Source organism: Portunus trituberculatus, chromosome 36 (genome assembly GCF_017591435.1).
Source record: "Portunus trituberculatus isolate SZX2019 chromosome 36, ASM1759143v1, whole genome shotgun sequence".
Lineage (NCBI taxonomy): Eukaryota > Metazoa > Arthropoda > Malacostraca > Decapoda > Portunidae > Portunus > Portunus trituberculatus.
Genome location: NC_059290.1, coordinates 5,906,746 through 5,926,593, shown reverse-complemented (window position 1 = coordinate 5,926,593; position 19,848 = coordinate 5,906,746). Strand labels below are relative to the sequence as shown.

Below are 19,848 nucleotides of genomic sequence, written 5' to 3'. Positions count from 1 at the left end.
CGTACTCTATTATTTGAACAGGTGTAGTACAGGCGATGTGGAAAACAAGTAGTAGTCGGGCCGTACACTGCAGACACATGCTTAGGTTAGGTCAAGAGTACGTTAGGTAAGGTAAGGTGAAGTTGTTTTAGGTCAAGATGTATGATGGTAAAAGCATGGTTAAGTTTTGTTGGGTTAGGTTTAATTTGGTCCAGTTTAAGGTACACATCGTTGAATGAATTTAGATTAGATGTAAGTTAGATTAGCTTAGGTAAAGTTAATTTTTTTGAAGTTAAGTTTTGATCGGTTAGAATAACTTAGGTTAATTTTCGTCTAGTTGAAGTTACACATCGATGAAGGAAGTTAAGTTTAGATGGTAAGATTAGGTTAGGTAAAGTTAAGTTGGTTGAGATTAAGTTTAAATTAGTTAAATTAGGTTAGGTACTGTTGAAAAGCGGTTTGTTTAGGCTAAATTGAATAACGTTAAAGTTGTTCAGTGTTATGTTGGTTAGGTTGTAAGAAAGTTAGATGTAGTTATGCTGGCTTAGGATAGGTTAGTTTGTTGGACGTTAGCGTAGTCGTGTATGGTAATTCTAGGTTAGGTTTGGGTAAGTTAGATTATGTTTGGGTAGATTAGCAATTTTTAGTCAGGTCAGGTACAGTTGGTCCAGAAAGTGACGTCACAAACACATAACGTCACTCCCAAGAACAAGTGAACCTCTTGAAAACACACTAATCTTGACTACAATTTCTCTACTGCCTATCGATTGTGTGGGGGGGGAGGTTGTCATGAAGTGTGGTTTTGTTTTATGTATATTGCGTTTTCTTGAAGCATATTTGTCTTGTACATCGCGTTTATTTTTGTAATTTTGTATCAATACGTGTAACTGGTCAATGAAATATCTAAATGCATGTGTTATGAACGGGTATAGTAATGTGGGCAATAGTTATCTATCTCTATCTATCTATCTGTTAATCTTTTTATCTATCTATAGCTATGTGTGTCGGGATGTCATGCACGGATGCACCATTGTCCATCATTATATCTATATATATGTAGCTATGTGCGGATGTGTCATGTGCAGTACATATATAACAATGTAAATATATGCGGCCACTATTATCCATCTATCAGTAACCAGCGTGCGGATGTGTGATGTACGGATATAGTTGTGACGCACACTGTTCCTGGAAGCGCCGCGCGTACGGTGGCTTCCCCGAACTGCGTGGCGCGGGGACGAGCGGGGCTGCGGGGCGCCGGCTGTGTCTGGTGTTGAGGTGGCACCCCGAGAGAGAGAGAGAGAGAGAGAGAGAGAGAGAGAGAGGTTGGTCGGGACAGGATGAGTGAGTAAGAGGGAGGGGAGGGGATGGCCAGTGAAGAAAGGATGTGTGGCCTTCCCTCCCTCCCTCTCTCTCTCGCTCTCTTTCTCCCTCTCTCTGTGAATGAATGACGAAGGAAGGTGGTGGCCGCGGTGTTTGTATTCTGTAGCATCACCAGGAGGGCGTAATGACATCCTGCCGGTATATTTTAGAGAGATGCAGCGTTATCAGTGGTAGTCTGGCTTATCTTCCTCCGGCGCCGTGGTAGACCAGCGTGTCTATCTCCTTGTCACCTTATCAGTGATTCCCGCAGTGGTGGAGGGCGCTGTGACGTCAGAACAATACACAGCCGGCAGGAGTGGCGTGTGGTGGCGTGGCGAGCCGGAGGGGAATTACGAATGGTGTGGGCTTAGTGTGGAGTGGGAATAATGGGTATAGATTTTAGAAGGAATGGGAATGATGTCTGAGGTTTTGTTCTCTCTCTCTCTCTCTCTCTCTCTCTCTCTCTCTCTCTCTCTCTCTCTCTCTCTCTCTCTCTCTCTCTCTCTCTCTCTCTCTCTCTCTCTCAGCTGCTAAGTATCATGGTGTGTTAAACAAAGGGAATACACGAGCTTCTGTATAAGTTACTGAAATAATATTGTATCGTAGTAATCTTTATGTTCTATTTATTTGGTGTTTATTTTTCACTTGTCTTATAGAAGATTGAAAATACCAGGGCTCGTAAAGTTTGTTATCCCAGCTGACGGTGTGAGAGTGTGAGTGTGAGAGTTTTGTATTGTGATGAGGTGGACAAGTGGCAAGGTGTGAAGCGTTGTTCATGTGGAGGGGGTGAACGAGGTGAACAGGAATGGTGCAGACAGTAGCATATTGGGAAAGGTTTCTGCTCCTAGTGCTTGCTGATAATGGCCTCATTGATATCCTTCTTACGTAACTTTTTAGTAAATGTTGTTTGCCATGATTGTAGTTGTTTATGTGAGTATTTTGTCTCCAGGTTGAGACAAAGGCCATGGTGATGATCCTGCTCAGGCCACGCGGCACTGCCCTCCTTCACCCGCACGCCACCGACGCCACTGCTGCTGCTGCTGCTGTCACCCTCGCAGCCGCCTCCTCTCTTGCTGCGGTTTCTGCCATCATGGTCAGTGTGCCGTGAACATTTTACTGCTGTTCTCAAAAATGGTTTATTTAACCTGTTGTTGTTGTTGTTGTTGTTGTTGTTGCTGTTGTTATTTCATTATTATGATAAATATGGTTGTTAGTTGTTGTTATTATTATTATTATTATTATTATTATTATTATTATTATTATTATTATCATCATCATCATCATCTTCATTATTACTGTTGTTATGTTCGTGTTGTTGGTGAGTGTGTTCTGTACTGCAGGTGAGAGTGGGCGGCGGGTGTCCCAGCGAGGAGCCGTAGTGCTGAGCCTAACATGTCGAGGGTTGTGCCGGCCCCATGCGTCCCATGGGTGTGATCACGTGTGCAGCCCCCATGAACACCTCCAGCAATGTCACTTACACTCACAAGAAGTTCAAGCGAGCCCCCATTGAAGCTTCGGAGGCCCTTGACCACCAGCACCCTCCTCCCCTGCAGAGGGAGGCCCCAGCCGTCCCTAACAAGGCCTCCACACTCTGCATAGAGACTCCCCTCACCCCCACCAATGGCCTACTGGTCACCTCCCCGGCCTCCATCCCTGCTGCAGCCACCAGCCCCGCCGCTCCTGAGGTGGAGGAGGCCAGGAGGAGGAATGGCCGTGGAGGGAAGTACAAGTGTGAGTACTGTGGCATGGGGTGTGCCAAGCCATCAGTGCTGGACAAGCACAAGCGGACACACACCAACGAGCGGCCGTACAGCTGCAGCCAGTGCAGTACTGCCTTCAAGACCAAGAGCAACTACCTGAAGCACACGCGCTCGCGCTCCCATGCCCTACGCCTGGACGGCCCCGAGGGCAGCGATGGGGCAGTGGAGTCTGGAGACAATGGGGACGGAGAGGAGGGCACCCGCTATCCTGGCGGCCAGCAATGCCTCCCGCTGGATGTTTCCTTGGCAAGACACCCTGATCCACCCAGCTCTTCCATGGCTACTCTGGGAGCCCCAGATGCCTCCAGGGACCATGGGAGCTCCATATACAAACCCAAGTTCCGGGTGAGGCCTCAGTACCTCATGGGTGAGGAGGAGGTCTCGCCCCCAAGACCTGAACACCAGACCACACCCCCAAGAGACCCTCCCGATGGACATGCAGCCATCACCTCAACATATCATGCTCCTTCCACCCTTAGTCACCCTGGTGCTCACCCTGGCCATCCTGGCCTCCCCCGTCACTGCCGACCCCCGCAGGAAGTCCGCTCGGCCCCAAGAAAGGAGGATGTTGGTATTACTGGCCCCAGCAGCTCCTCACCTTCCCTGAAGAGTGTCACTCTGTGGAAGGGCATAGAGCCTCCTAGCCCAGAGGTGGTGGGGCAACACATCAACAAGCTCATTGTGGAGAACGAGGCCATCATAGAAACCCACACCCTGTGGCCCCGTCGCTACAAGAGGCAGCCCAGCCTGGGATCCTCTTCCAGTGAGAGTGAGAGCTCTGGCAGCGGCAGTAGTCGGAGGGGCAGTTTGGCTGACCCCGTCACTAAGAGTTCAAAGGGCAGTGTGCCTGCCCCAACCCTGCAGGGTCAGCTCAGGGAGAGGAGTCACTCCCTCACCACAGAGGCCATGCTGGCTGATTCCCGGTGTTCGTACAGTCCCCGTCTTCCACCCACCACCCTTCACCTGCCTCTTGCTCAGCCTACGGCCAGTGCTTCCAAACCTTCCATATCATTGCCAGGACTCACTACCTCTTACTCTCAGTCACCACCTCCCCACCTCGAGTCCAGCCTCTATGAAGTCTCAAGGAAGAGGTGCCTGTCCGAGGGGCCCGGCATCCCCAGGGACCTCACCAAGGGTCGCCCCACTCGCCCACTGGAGGACCAAGCTGATCTACAAAGGCAACATCACCCGAGAAATCCTGAAGGTTCGGTCATCAAGAACTTGCTTCTGGGATCCCAGGCTTCCATGGACCAGCGTGGGCGACTTGTGCCCCACGGTGATGTGGGGTCCTTCCCCTGCAGCAGGTGCCGGATGCCCTTCAGGACGCTGGAGGACCTGGATGTCCACATGCACCACTTCTGTGGCCAACGGTCAGGGCTCAGCAGTGACAGGGGCACCCCAGAGCTGATCAAGAATGGGGAGGGTGGCCGGTGGGTTGGGGAGCAGGATGTGGCGCTTGACCTCCACGTAAAACATGACTCAGTGGATCTTGAGCGGAGTTCCTCACGAAGTTCTTGTGGGGTGGAGGACCTCTCTCAAGAGTCCCACATACAGCAACAGTCCCCAAAGGTGCATCGTAGCAGATCTGCTCCCGACGGCACTGCTCCTCATGTCAAGAAGAGGAAGCAGTCGGCCCCGGACGAGTGTTCCCTTCCATTCAACCCCAAGAGTCTTGAGGCTGGCAAGCTGAAGAACCACCAGCTGTTTGGAGGTGAAGTGCAGATCTGTGATGGTCATGAACGCAAGACCATGAGGATAGATCCCGGCCAGCAGGCCAGCCCAGCCCTGGAAATCTGTATACCACCCCAGCAGTTAGGTGGAGGAGCCCTGGCTAAGGCAGAGAGTTCAGTGCCCACATCTGTGGTGGTGACCATTGCTAAATCAAGCCTCCACTCAGGTGGTACCATGGTGCAGGTAGAGAGTCAGCTTAGCACCACCACTAAGACCACTCCCAGCCTTGTGACCTCAGCTTCCCACCACAAGGAGCAGCCCACACCCACCATTGCCAAGGTTGTCCATCCCACCACCCCTTACGCTGCTGAAGGCAGCCACTTCCCATCCTTTCCTTACTTTACAGAGTTTGCACCCCACCTGCAGCTCCCAAACCTAGCCATTCCTGGCATCCCTACCCCAGACCTGGGCAGCCTGTCCTTCACTAACTACTGTCCACGAGTCCCTAATCCAACCCTCCTCCATCCTCAGACCACCATTGCCCACACTGCACCCAACAACCACAAGCAAAATGTACCCCGGTCCCCAGCTGATTTGCCTAAAGCCCCATTCACTCCTCCTTTCCCCGGGGCTCAGGGACAGGCCTCATCAGGTGTAATACATGGGGGTGTGGTCCGTGCTGCACCTCCAGAGGCAGAGTCGAACCTCTCCCAGCCTCGGGACAAAGAAAAAGATCCCTTAGTGGGTAAGGGACTGCCAAAGCATGGACTGCCCACTCTTATACCATTTGGAGACACCAAAGTGCCACACGTGCCTGGCATCCCTGGACCATACTCCCAGCCCAGCCCAGTGTGTCCCTTACCAAACGGGGGCCAACGGCGACAGCCAGCCATCTTCACCCTCCCATCACAGACCTGTGTGACCTTCAGTGCTCCCATCACTTCCGTCCCAGTCAGTTCCTTGAGGGAGACGAGTCTGGCTGTGCCAAGACCACGTGAGCCTCCCAGGAGCCCTGGGAGGGAGCGTGGTCCTGCTGGGATCAGCACCCTGAGGCTTCCGCAACACCTCCCTCACAAGGACCTCCTCAGCCCCAGACCCAGGCCCTCCCTTGGTTCCCCCAGACTTCCAGAACTGAAGCCCATCAACCAGGAGACCAAGCTGCTCCCTGCCCCACCAGAACCCAAGATCTCAGAGAGGGTAGCCGCATCCCCTGAACTCCGCCAATCAGACACTCCCAGCAAGAGTGATGCTGCTGACCAAGAGTTTCTGCCCCCAAGAAAACGTCCAAATTTTTTGGCCCTAAAGCCACAACCCTTTGTTCCCAAGTCATCCTTGGCTCTGATGGGCACCACCCTGGTGAGCCCCGACACACCACGTCCTAAGAAGAGCTGCGTGCAAATGTTCCTTAATGGCTCAGCATACACCTACTTGGGCCACAAGGTGTCCACCAAGACTTACTATTGCTGCATTTACCGGCAGCAGCCCATGTATGCACCGCAGGGGCCCAACTCCAAGCTTTCCATGTACTCCAACTGGCAGATCAAGCCGGAAGATCCGTTCAAGCTGGTGCCCTGCCCTGCCATGAGCCTGTACCAGTCCTGCAAGCGGGACCGCACCTTCACCGTGGCCCAGCCTAAGGAGCTTGACCTCATCCAGACCCACTCTTCCTACTGGACCTTCAAGCAGAAGAAGGAGAAGCACAAGGAGGAGGAGGCCAGGCAAGGGGACAAAGAGGCACCTGAGATAAAGAGTGAGGAGCCTACCAGTGCCAGCAGTGCCAAGGCAACAGAAGCTAGCTCAGAGGAGGCACCTGGTGTTGTCATCAAGAGGGAGGCTGAGGACACCAGTGGGGACTGTCCTGGCCGCAGCAGTGACGACAGCGAAGGAACAGAGAGCATCAGCAGCAACAAGCGCATCAAGATCTTTGAGGGCGGCTTCAAGAGCACTGAGGACTACACCTATGTGCGGGGCCGTGGCCGCGGCCGGTACGTGTGTGGCACCTGTGGCATCCGCTGCAAGAAGCCCTCCATGCTCAGGAAACATTGCCGCACACATACCGACCTCCGCCCCTACGCATGCAGCCACTGCTCCTTCAGGTAAGCAGTCAGTACTTAAAGTCACTTCTTGATGGCAATACCAAAGGTGTGTGTGTGTGTGTGTGTGTGTGTGTGTGTGTGTGTGTGTGTGTGTGTGTGTGTGTGTGTGTAAAAGTATGAGATATCTGGAGATGACTGATTTTTTTTTATTTATTTTATTATTATTATTATTATTATTATTATTATTATTATTATTATTATTATTATTATTATTATTTTCTTCTTTCCTTCTCTCCACAAAAGCTTCAAGACCAAGGGCAACCTGACCAAACACCTGCGTTCCAAGGCTCACTACAAGCGGTGTGTGGAGATGGGGGTGGTGCCGGTGCCCACCGTAGTGGATGAGAGTCATGTCAATGAGGCAGCCCTGGCTTGGCAGGTGTGTGCTGCAGACACCACTGGGTGCTCTATGGGGGTGATTCATCATTGTTATTTCTGTAATTCTGAAGAAATAATAGATTAAATCACTGGTATAACTAAAATTTCTTTGTATGTGTAAAGCAGAGATTCTCAAACTGGGGTTCACAAGATTTCCAAGGGTACTTAGATGGCTGATCTAATAGTAATATTCTTTGCAGTACCATTGCATATTGAGTTAGTGTCAATCACTAAATTAACATTCTGTTCAATGTCAGATTACTGGGGATTTGGGTAGACAGTTTTATAATTTACGGGGTTCTTAAAAAGAAAAAGGTTGAGAACCCCTATTGTAAAGGCAGGTTGGTGAGGGCAGAAGATAAAGTAGTGCGCGGTGGTGAGTGTCTCTTGATCCACAGGATAAACTTGAGCAGGAGAGGAAACCTGACAGTCTGGATGGTGAAGATGATGATGAGGATGAGGATGAGGATGAAGAAGAGGATGTGGATGATGAGGATGAAGATGAAGAAGATGAGGCAGCGATGGAAGGCCACCAGTTCCAGGATGCTCACGAGCACCACAGCAAGGGAGTGATTACCCCTGGCACCTCCCACAGTGCCTCTGGCCCTGCCATCACGTGCCCTGGGGATATCACTGGCAGTGCAGGCCTCCCCTCCTCCAGATCTGGAGTGCTGGTGATGCAGCACACTCCCATTCCCTCCCTTCCATCTTTCTCTTCCTCTTCTTCATTGTCCAACTCTTCCTTATCCATACCTTCTTCCACCTCTACCACCAGCACCACCACCATCACCCCTGCTGTCACTGTCACCACTTCCTCCTCCTTGTCCTCTGTTCCATCCTCCTCTGCCTCCCCATCTTCCAGCAGTTCCTCCTCACGGGTGGACTCCTCTAGGGACAGCCCCATGGACCTCAGTGTGAGGCGTGGGGTGGGAGGTGGGGCAGCAGACAAGGCTGCTCCACACAGGCCCAGTTTCCTGCCTGTGTTGAGTCGGTCAGCACTGCTAGAGTCACCCGGCCTTCCCTCCCCCTCCACCCCAATTCGGGAGCATCCCTCAGAGATCCTGTCTCCCGTCACGGAGTCGTCCAGCCTCCTCAAGTCCATCTACCAGACCACAGAGCGTGCAGCACAGGTTTCCGCTGTGGTGCTGGACCCCAGCACTGAGAATGGCAGCAGTCGCTCCATGCTGAACGCCTACCTCAGGGAGCGGGCTGTCCTGGACACAGCCATCAAGCGTCAGCAGTACAGCTTCTCAGATGCCTCGCCTGGTTCTCCTCATCTACCTCCTGGGGAGTCCCAGGGGCAGGAGCAGGCTGCTGCTGCTGCAAGCCAGGAGGGCAAGAATGGAGAAAGGATCAGTCCCTCAGCACCTCTTTCCAACACATCCAACACCACCAGCACCTTCACCACTTCCACCACCATCTCTAACTCTGCCATCATCGTCACCTCCACCCAGGTCTCCTCCTCCTCCTCTGCCAGCAGCTCTGCCTCCAGGATGCCCACACCTCCTGCCAACCTCACTGTCATGAACAGTGGGGGCCTGGACACCAAGACGGCCTTCCTTGTGCCCAGCGGGGTGGTGCCGTCCTCCCTCAACAGGTGAATGTCCTTGTTGTTGTTTCACAGGAGTCCCTTGAGTAAGTATTATTATAAAGTCCAGGAGGAACAAACCATTTTGTTGTAAAGAAAAAATTCTCTGTGGCAGCAATAGCTCCTATTGCATTGTGCCCTGGGACAGTCAAGCAAGCTGTCATTCCTGTGATCATTCTTTGCCACCTGAATTGAGTGTGTTCAGGACTGCCACTAACTTGCCACCTCACCCTCCCAGGCTTACCAACGACGATGGAAAGTGCAAATGTACCTTCTGCCACAAGGAGTTCAACCGGCCTGCCCAGCTCAGCCTCCACATGAACATCCACTACATGGAGCGCCCCTTCCGCTGCGACTCCTGTGCCGTCTCCTTCAGGACCAATGGCCACCTGCAGAAACATAAGCGCTCCGTCAGCCACTTCAACAAGGTGAGCAGCAAGGCTGGAGTGTGTGTTGCCCTGCACTTGTGTCTCCACCACATGTCTTGCTATATCAGACTGTGAGTGTTCATGCAGGACATTCTCTCTCCCTCCAGGTGAACATGAACATGACCTTCGGGACGCCCAGCACTGACAACCCCCGTCCTTTCAAGTGTCACGACTGCAAGATTGCCTTCCGTATCCACGGCCACCTGGCCAAGCACCTGCGCTCCAAGATGCACATCATGAAACTGGAATGCCTGGGCAAGCTGCCCTTCGGCACCTATGCCGAGATAGAGCGTTCTGGTGCCAACCTTAATGAGATAGACACTACAGACTGTGATAACTCCCTGGAGAGTCTGCAGGTGAGCTACAGCACTGCACTCAGCATTTTGCATCTCAGTGTTTACTGTTTAACACAACATAACAGAAGGTTTTAATGGCATCAGAATCAATCCTTAATCATAGAGATCAGCTCCTCAATATAAATGATAGCAATCATTGATACATTATGTATTTTTTTTTTTATCTTTGGGTTTTGTCAGTAGCAGCTCTGACTTTTTGACTGAACAGAATGTAAGGCCAGTGTAGCACCATGTAACCATTCCCCTCACACCTCCTCTCCACCCAGGCCATGGCCTCCAGGCTGTACGAAAAGGACCCCACCAAGCTGGCTGCCTTGAGGAAGGGCCGAGAGCACCACCGCGTCCGCACCATTAGTAACTCCTCTACTAACTCTGATGACTACCCACTGCAGGATGATCAGGACGACCCTGTGGCAGGCATTGGCCACGACGAAGACACAGGTGAGTCACTGTTTCACAGGAACACTTGTCAAGAGAGTCACTATAGTCATTCAAAGAAAGTTTAAGGTTTTTAGAAATGTATTTCCACATTCTGTTGACTGAAACTGAATTAGTGAACATAAATAATAACTTGTGGAGTAGACTGAAAGCAGAATGAAATGAATCTGTATCCATCATAAGTTTTTTCCTGTGAGGAAGAAAGCCAACAGTTTTCTAGAGTGACAGCTCCTGTATTCAGATTGACATTATGAAGAGTGTGGGTAGTCAGGCAGTGCAGACAAGCCAGTACAGTGAGGCATCTCATTTACCTTACTAATGCTGCACTATGGCACTGCTGTGTGAGTGTTGCTGTGTGTGAAGTGTGTTGCTGCATAATGTTCTGCCTCTCACGTGCTGTGTCACCTGTGCAGAGGGTGATGATGATGAGGAGGTGGGTGGGCCCAGGGACGCGGCCAGCCGAGGCAGCCTTCCTGGGGTGGCAGTGGGAGTGGGGGACATCCACAGTCAGTCTCAGTCCTCTATGGAGATGGGATTGGTGAGTGTTGGTGTGTGTGGTGTGACATCATGTGATGTATTCATGACTTCCATATACAGTACAAGTGTGCTAACATATTCTATTCCACCATTATGCTGATGTGCATTACCTTCCTCCCCAGAGTCCCTCAGCCAGCCTGCTGGCGTGTCACCTGTGTCATGAGAAGTTCCTTGAGCCAGAGCACCTGAGCAGCCACCTGTATAGTGTGCACAAAGTCTCTGTTTCATACCGGTAAGGCTCTCACTGTTTTATTGATTTATTTTATGTTTTATATATTTATTTATTGTTTTTTGTGTTTGAGGATCTGTGGCTAGGTTTGGTTCACATATAGAGTGGAATGACAAAATATATGTCATTTTGTGTTTCAAAACATTCAACTAATGGAATTGTGTTTTGGCCTGCAGGAACAGCTAGCATTCCCCCTTCAATGTCCTCGGCTGGCAGGGGGAACACAAGCAGCTCTCGCACAAGGCAGGTCCTCTGTCCCCGATGACTTGAGATGTCTCCCTGTACCCAGCCACCCTCATGCCCCCTGCCTGGTGCTTGCTTGAGTGCCTCGGGGTGTGTGAAGGGCCAGAGAGAAGGGTGTTATGAACTGTGTTTGGCCATTCATTGTCCAAAAGCAACAATTGCAAAAGTTTCCAAAACTGCAGTTGATTTTTATGCATAACAAGAACTGTTTTGCTGAAGTGGCTTGTGAAAGTTTTGACAAACTTTGTCCATAATTTTCATTGTGGCTCCAAGTGGTCTACTCTGTGCTCTGAAAATGCTGACATGCTGAACAGTCTAAAGTGAATGAAGTGAGATTCTGAGGTGAACAATGGTGGCTCAATATTACACGTATAAGTGAATATTTTGGATAGAGAATATTTGTGGATTTTATAAATACATATAAAATTTATCAGGCACTTAAATTATGCATCAAATGAATCTTAGTTTCAGTAAAACCTGAGGCAGATTTGAAAGGTTTAGAAACTTGTGATATTTTTTCTAATAGGTTTCTGATATTAACAGTGGATTCTGATCCTCTCTGCGGGGCAAGACTGACACTGATATTACAGCTCCTAGCGAGCAGAGACCTGCAGGGTGCGTGTGATGCTCAAGTGTGGTGTGTGTGGGGTGCTGCCTGGGCTGTCTTACTTCCAGTACATAGCTAATGCAGCTAATACTAATCTATGTGTGAAGACATTATGTATGTATGTATTTTTATTGTAAATTCTTTGTACTGAAATATCTTGTATAGACACTGTGCCAATATCAGCTCACTTTGTTTTGATTTCATGGGAGATGGATAATTTTCAGTTGTGTAATGTTAAGTGTATCATCTGCTGTGCTCAAAGGCATGGGAGCTTGTTGACCCCCGTAGACATATACTACTGTACCATTCTTGTGTTGTGGGTTGTGCACCGGTCTGTGCTCAGAGTGCGGCCAGTTCCGTGACTGGCCATATTTTTACCTGGTCGACTCATAGTGTCATCATCTTATTTTTGCTGTACTAGTTGTAGAGTTTGTATGAATGTCAAATGTTTCAACTTGCCATAGGGAAAGATATTTTGGTGAAGAATATTGATGTTTTTATACAGCGACAAAAGAAGGCTTGAGTCATTTTGTAGCGAGTGGCAAGTGGCGCCGTGAAGGGAACCACTGGGGTGTTTGGTCACACCATTCATCATCACCTTCAGGTCTGACAGTAACCTTGAAATCAGCAACTACTTCTCTTTAAAAAGACGTCATTAACAAACTTAACTTTAACTTCTCATGAGGTGATCAATATGAAGAAGTGCAGACTGAGAGCGTCCCACAGCCAAGCCCCACCAGTGTCCCAGAGCGGTTCCTCGTGCCTGCCCCAGCGCATGTGGTCTTGATGCGTGGCTTGCAGTGACGTGTGTAGGAGGGATGGTCACTTGGGGCTGCTGGCATGTGCGACACCCCTGCTCACCTTAATTCGAGCTTAAAAACCACAAACTGTTCCATGCAAGAGTGAGAGCAAGTACTTGAAACCTTGGCCTCCCTCCCTAACAGTGCAGTGTGTGTGTGTGTGTGTGTGTGTGTGTGTGTGTGTGTGTGTGTGTGTGTGTGTGTGTGTGTGTGTGTGTGTGTAGACAAAGGTGACCAAGCTGGCTACTGGACCACCTCATGCAGGGAAGCAGGAGGGCCACTACAATGCTACAGCTGCACAACTCAGAGGGAGCACAAACTTTCCAACTGACAATCCTTTTCTATTTGAGGCAAATAATGAGGTATGGTATCTTGAGAGAGAGAGAGAGAGAGAGAGAGAGAGAGGTATCAGGGAATATATTGGTACTTTTAACTGTTAACTGTGAGTCTCTGGGAGCATAATTTTTGTTATAAAGTTTATTCAGTGTTTTTAAAAACTAGTAGAAACATGTACATCAGTTGTTGTTATTTCATAAATGTAAAAAAATGATAAGATGATATCCTTCAGCATTTTAACCTGTTAGTGGTGACAGCAATCCCAGATCACTATTGTGTTTGTTTCCATGGACCAGTGGTGGGCGGCACCAGTGTCTGTAAGGGAGGAGGGAGGGTGGGAGTCTGTGGGTCAGTCCTCAGTGGAGTGATGGTGTGGATGGGTGAGGGAGTTGAGGGCTTATTCTGCCACTGCCATTTTGGGTCCAAAGTAACCTACATTTTAATTAATACATATCTAAACATAGTAGATAAGCCTTAACAGAGACCAGTGAACCAGTAGAACAATGCCTATTCACCAGTAACAATGCGCACCACCACACCAGTCCCCAGAATGGCATGGGGGATGGCCACCTTGTCTGGGCCTCCAGATGGCTCCCTCACACCTGCAGATGAAAAACTAGAATGAGAACATCACCAGGATCTATTTTTGCACTGTTGTTATTATTACTAACGTTTATTTTCTTGAACCAAGGACCATGTTTCACTAACAGGGAATGCCTTGCCACAAAGGAGAGTGTCACTGAGTGGGTTGTATGTTCCTCTCACCAGCCTGCCTGTGTGACATGGCATGGTGGTGTGTGGTAGTGTGTGGTGTGTGGCTGGCAGCAGGTGTTAGTCAAACATGTAGCCTTGGCAAGCAATCCATCATGTTCTTATAAGCCAATCTTGCTCTTCTAAGTGTTAATTTGGGCTTAATTCTGTCTGGCCACTTTTTATGATGGACAGTATCTAATTTTGTTGGTACAAGAACATACATTTCTGAAGGTTTTGTAAAGTGTTTATGTTATTTTCATTATTATTATTATTATTATTATTATTATTATTATTATTATTATTATTATTATTATTATTATTATTATTATTATTGCTGTTGTTACTACTACTACTACTACTACTATCATTATCAACATCATTGCCATCATCATTACTACTATTACTGCTATTATTTTTGTGCATATTTTAAGAGGCACATCTGATGAATAATAAGTATTTGGATGAGTCCATATGACAAAATGGAGAGTGTGTTTGAAGTTGTGTTGAAATATATGTAGAATTTATTTGATCAGATTCTTCTTTCTTGAGCATCAATAATTGTTACATGTGTGTGTGTGTGTGTGTGTGTGTGTGTGTGTGTGTGTGTGTGTGTGTGTGTGTGTGTGTGTGTGTGTGTGTGTGCTTTGTATTGTTTGTTACCTTATATGCAGCTGTGTGTGTGTGTGTGTGTGTGTGTGTGTGTGTGTGTGTGTGTGTGTGTATGTGTACGTGCGCATGAGCTCACACGTACGTTACTTTGTGCAATCTATAGTTTTATTTTTATTTATACGAAGAGTCACATTGCTGGTAAATTTACGATTTTTCCTTCTGAGTGACGAGCTGCTTGTATTCCGTTACCATGGACAGCTGCATTGAACAGTAGTCAGACTCCTGCAGCCTACTGAAAACTTTTATAAATTAGTTGAAATATTTAGATATCTGCATTTGATTGTTGTATGAATCTGTATATATGTATATTAAAAATCCTTATCACATGTTTATTTCACTTTAAAAAATGTACTACAAAACACAGAAATTATCCATATTGTCTGATGTAATGTAGAATCGGAGTACTTGATAAGATATAACTTCAATAATCTGCCGTTCCGAGTACTTGATGAGAGATTATTTGAATATCCCGCCGTTGTAATTGTGATGCCGTTCTCAATGTGAATGTGAGTCGTCGTTCAGTCACGGGTGGTAAACAGACCGTCACATTGTCTGGGGTGTGAGCAAGTAGTTGTGTGCTGGGACGCGGAGTTTTGACGGACAAGTGTATCTGGGAAGGGAAGGGAAGAGAGGAAAATTCATGGTGTTGAAGCGTATAATCAGTAATCGTTGAGTATGAACCTCGTGGAGTGACAGCCTGACAGGTGACCACGTGACTGTCTAATGCGGCTGTCACTACAGAAAGGCATGGTTGATCACACTTCACCAATCGTTTGCATCGCTATATTGATTGTTTTCTTTTATATTATTGATACGAACGTGAGGGAAGTTAGGATAATTTTGGTAATATTTCAGATTCGTGACTAGTTGAAGTTTCAGGTTTTATTATTTAGATCTTAGTAATCATCAGTTATATGAAGTTATGAAGAAAACTGACATCAAGAGTAGTTACTATTTTTTTCATGCAATTTCAGTAAGACGCATACTCTGTTGGAGATCAAGTTTATTGCTGCCAGCTGTTGTTTTTTATATATTTAAAGCAACTATTTGAATCATGCGCACGGGGCAAGAAGGGGGAGTTAGAGACGGGTTTGGTGGTGCATTATCGAGGGGCATCCAAGTGCGATAATTAACTTGTCAATTTTGTACCTTGTAAATCGATAGTTGTATTTAGCTGCATATATGAAACTATTGTCATTTTTAGCTTTGTTTTCCACCTAATGTTTCTTGGTATGGTGTTTACGTAACATTTTATATAAACGTACCAAAAAACTAGCATATCATCCAGGGACAGCCACGTGTAGCTTCTCCCATCGTCCTCGTTTTCTTCTGAACACACTGAAATTATAATTATTTTTGACCTTATTTTCCACCTAATGCTTCTTGGTATGGTATCTACGTAATATTCTATAGAAACTTACCAAAAACTAGTATATGATACAGGGACAACCACGTGTAGCCTCTCCCATCGTCCTCATTTAATTATGCTCTGAACTGATACACATATTAAGATAAAACAAGTCATATACTCCAATGCACACTGGAGAGCCGCAAAAAGGTGAACCTGTTACCACAATGGCCTTGAAGCGGCACTGGAGGCGAAGCTGATGCATTGACAAGAAGCCTAACAGAGCTGCTCGGACTGCCTCTACAACGTTCAGTATAGCTTTTTTTTTTTTTTTTTTTTTTTTTTATTGTTTATGTGCATTAGTTTACTACAGACAGGACATTGAACTTTTATTTAATCGTTTTATTGCATGGTCTGTCTTTCATTAAATTGTAAAGCATTGTTAGAATTCGCGTGGAGATGAAACAAGCAAAGCAATAGCTAGGAAGCTCATTTGTTTTGCATGTTTTATTGATTTGTTTGATTTATATTAGACTATAAATATTTTTTAAGTTCAGTACAAAAGTGTAAAACAAGTTGATTGAAGGAAAAATGTTCACTAAAACGGTTGAGACGAAGTAAACACACGAAAGAATAGGAAGTGAACTTTTGTTTTATGTATTAATTTGTTGGATTTACATTAGACTGCATAAATATTCAAGGAAATTCAAAACAAACGTGTGTAAAAAGTTGCTCATTGAAGGAAAAAAGTCGTATAGTAAAACGATTGAGACGAAGCGAGATGGAGCGAGCTGTCCAGACATCCGAGGAGCGCTGGAAATAGTGAGATAAGAGAGGTGCACTGGAAATGACAAGTGTACACTGGAAATAAATGAGTTAAGAGGGGCATTGGAAATAACAAGTGAGATAACGAGTGCACTGGAATTAACAAGTGAGATAACAGACAAGTGAGATAAATGCACTGGAAATAACAAGTGAGATAGGCGCAGTGGAAATAACAAGTGATATGAGCAGAGTCCGGTAGCAAGGGAAGCGTAAACAATGATGATAACTGACATTACATAAGACTTGTACATAGCCCGCCATTAGGACCAGTTTGCCTATCAGCACTACGTAACAACGACCTTGGTGGTAAGTAAGAGATAATTAAGCTTTTTTTTGTCTGTAGATGTCTGGAAGGTATATATTCATTTCTCTCTCTCTCTCTCTCTCTCTCTCTCTCTCTCTCTCTCTCTCTCTCTCTCTCTCTCTCTGTGTGTGTGTGTGTGTGTGTGTGTGTGTGTGTGTGTTCTGGTTAACTAGTTGTGGTTTCCTGGAATTATTCTCGCAGTTCCAGTAATATATTTTTTTTACCCACTTGGATACAAAATAAATAAATAATTCGGTGGTGGTGGTTGTGATGCAGGTATTTGTGTTCTTACTTTTAACTTATATTAAGACGTATTGGAAATCATTGTGGTCGTGTAACGTTTTTATTGTTGTGATGCAGAAAATGTTTGTTGAGATGGTACTTTGTATTCTTTAGCTTCTATTACGACTTGGTGGGAATTATGATTTTGTAATGTTTTTTTTTTTTTTCCCCTTTTTTCTTTCTTTGTTTTCATTAATGCGGGTAGAACAAGGAATACTGTACTGAATAGGGAAACACACTGAAAGCATGACAAATGATCCATGTGGACTTTCGATACGGGAAAATAATGTATAGTTCGTGTTTTTTTAGCTTGAATTATAACGTACTGGGAATTATTAGGGTCTTCCAACGTTTTTTTTTTTTTCCATGATATTAATGCAAATAGAACAAATAAGATTGTACCATGGAGGGACAAACACTGAAGACATGCCAAATCATCCCTAGAAGTAGTTCAAATGAAGATAAGCGATTCAAAAGTAAGCCCGCCAAGCCGAGAGAAAACGATGCAGAATAAACTAGCAATGACACTATTCTTGAACTCATTGACGTGTATTTTCTAAGAAGTTTATGATGCCGCCTCGTCGCAGCATTATTGTTGATATTAATATTAGTCGAGTGGAAATCACAACAATGGCGGTCTGAGAGTGTAACGGTGAAAGTTTAATGTGTTCCAAGAAGCGAATCTTTAAATGTTTGCAGCCGTAATCTTGCAATTCTCACAATCGTTCAAATTTCCAGTAGCTGTGACTCCCGGGAAACTATGTTGAAACTAACTAGTCTCGCTAGAAAAAAAAAAAAAGTTAACCTTTGAAACTGAAGTCAATGTAAAAAAATACAGTATTGGATCAAAGTTTTGTGTTTATTCTACTTTGAAATTGCCTTGCGTAACTGTGTGTGTGTGTGTGTGTGTGTGTGTGTGTGTGTGTGTGTGTGTGTGTGTGTGTGTGTGTGTGTGACCATTTTCGGTGATGGATTTATATTGTTGCACCAGCTTTGTTATTTTCCTTTCCTTCTTTATTTATTTCTTTATTTTCTTTATTTTTCAAATTTTTAATTTTTTTTGTGAAATATTGTGGACTCTGGTCGAGGCAGACTACATGCGGTGCGGCGACCAACAGTTAATAAAGTCAGTGACGGAATACACGAGCCAAGACTTACAGTAAGGAAGGTTGGTCTTACATCAGTAAGTGTTGATAATTTTTAGTGTTAATTTGCTCTGTACTTTAATAGGTTGCTTGTAAAAGATATATATATATATATATATATATATATATATATATATATATATATATATATATATATATATATATATATAAAATATAATATAATATAATATAATATGAGAGCAAGAATTTGAGTTCCTAATGGTTATGTAGAGAAAATTCTGTGATGGAGACTTTGTACATATATTTGTTTTGTGTCAAAACAAAGATATGCATTGGACTTGAGGCTTTATTATCCCATTGGGCGAGAGAGAGAGAGAGAGAGAGAGAGAGAGAGAGAGAGAGAGAGAGAGAGAGAGAGAATAGTTTGAAGTTTGCCTGGAAACAAGGCTATCCACGTACTTGAGAACCGGTTGGTCTTAATTCTAGTTGGGTGAGTCACTTCAAGGGCGTCTGTCAGCATGGTGTGGTGACCGGAACAATGGAAGGCTCTGAACCACCTTGAGGGAGTCACGATGGTGTCAATTGTGCATGGTGACCGTTGTGTCAGGACAGGGTGCAGGTGTGTTTGGTTTGCATGGTGAGCGGAATATTCTCTTTACCTTGATGGTCACCACCTTTTAATAATTCTATTATTACCATATTCTCAAACCTTTCGTCGTCTTTTATTGCTTTCACACAGGCTGTAGCGGGAATTGTTAAGCTTCTCCAGAGTGTTTTCGTGATTCTAGTGATGGTTTGACGAGGAATCTGCGTCATCAAAGGGGAAATAAATACATGATCGCCAGACTTTTTACTTCTGCGGCTTTCGAAAATTGTGAAAATTAAAGTATTGCAGAATATGAACTTTTATGTCCCTTTGTTGGGCGTCACTCGCTGGACACCGCATAACTACATAACCACCATGCCTTCACATCACGTTCTCACTGTCTGTGGCACTTGGAAAGGGAAAGGGGACTGGCATGACACTGCAACCATGTTAGAGCGTCATACATTAGGGCACCTCGTGGCATACCCTACCCTGCCCGCACATCACCAGCTTCCCAGTGTATTTGTGACGCTTGGAAGAGGAAAAGGGTCTGGCGTGACGCTGCTTCCATGTTAGGGCGTTATTCATTAGGGCACCTCATGGTTACAGTTACATACGCCACCTTGCCTTCACATCAGTGTCTCTGTGTTCTTATGTGAGTTGACTTGGTGTGAGGAGGGTGGGGAGGTCCTGCGAGACAGTTATCATGTCAGTGCTTTACTAACTTGGAATATTATAAAGTTGAAGCCGTGGCATAGAAACGAATTAAAGTGAGCTGAATTCTTATGAGGAAAAATTATTAAATAAGGTAACAAATACATAAAGAAAGCAATAAATTAGTAAATGAATATAAATAAAAAAGGTGAACTATAATGAAGAAAATATTTACATAAGAATGAGAATAAAGAATCATAAAACAACGAAAAAAGCCGGAATATACTCACACCTGCCTACATATCTACCTGTACCTGTACCTGGCCGCGTGTCCTTCAGGTGATGGGAGGGAGAAATGAAAAGGGCAGAGTGAAAACAGTAGATAAGGTCGTAGATGCAGCGTACCTGTTGACCCAGCCCCCTACCACCCGTATCAGCGTGTCCAGCCACTCCATCTGCTGCGTCACCTGCACTACCCCCCTGCATGCCACACCTGGGCCGAGGGAGGGATAG

The 19,848-nt window shown here is 46.0% G+C and overlaps 1 protein-coding gene and 1 long non-coding RNA gene across 3 annotated transcripts in view; both read left to right on the top strand.

Annotated features, from left to right (window-relative positions):
* The window catches only part of LOC123513398 (transcription factor HIVEP3-like), a 40,540-nt gene extending 25,986 nt beyond the window's left edge, over positions 1-14,554 (top strand). Inside the window, exons 2-11 of one of the 2 annotated variants that reach the window (XM_045270536.1) lie at positions 2,291-2,434; positions 2,682-6,868; positions 7,112-7,247; positions 7,645-8,843; positions 9,073-9,262; positions 9,370-9,618; positions 9,885-10,059; positions 10,470-10,594; positions 10,716-10,825; positions 10,999-14,554. In XM_045270536.1, the coding sequence (XP_045126471.1) occupies positions 2,757-6,868; positions 7,112-7,247; positions 7,645-8,843; positions 9,073-9,262; positions 9,370-9,618; positions 9,885-10,059; positions 10,470-10,594; positions 10,716-10,825; positions 10,999-11,008 (6,306 nt within the window). In that variant the 5' untranslated portion in view covers positions 2,291-2,434; positions 2,682-2,756 and the 3' untranslated portion in view covers positions 11,009-14,554. The remainder of the gene's footprint in view (positions 1-2,290; positions 2,435-2,681; positions 6,869-7,111; positions 7,248-7,644; positions 8,844-9,072; positions 9,263-9,369; positions 9,619-9,884; positions 10,060-10,469; positions 10,595-10,715; positions 10,826-10,998) is intronic. The other variant, XR_006677328.1, reaches the window with a different exon arrangement.
* The window catches only part of LOC123513400, a 17,569-nt gene extending 3,015 nt beyond the window's left edge, over positions 1-14,554 (top strand). The window contains exon 2 of the long non-coding RNA XR_006677329.1: positions 12,622-14,554. This is a non-coding gene — a long non-coding RNA (uncharacterized LOC123513400). The remainder of the gene's footprint in view (positions 1-12,621) is intronic.
* Positions 14,555-19,848: the final 5,294 nt, after the last annotated feature.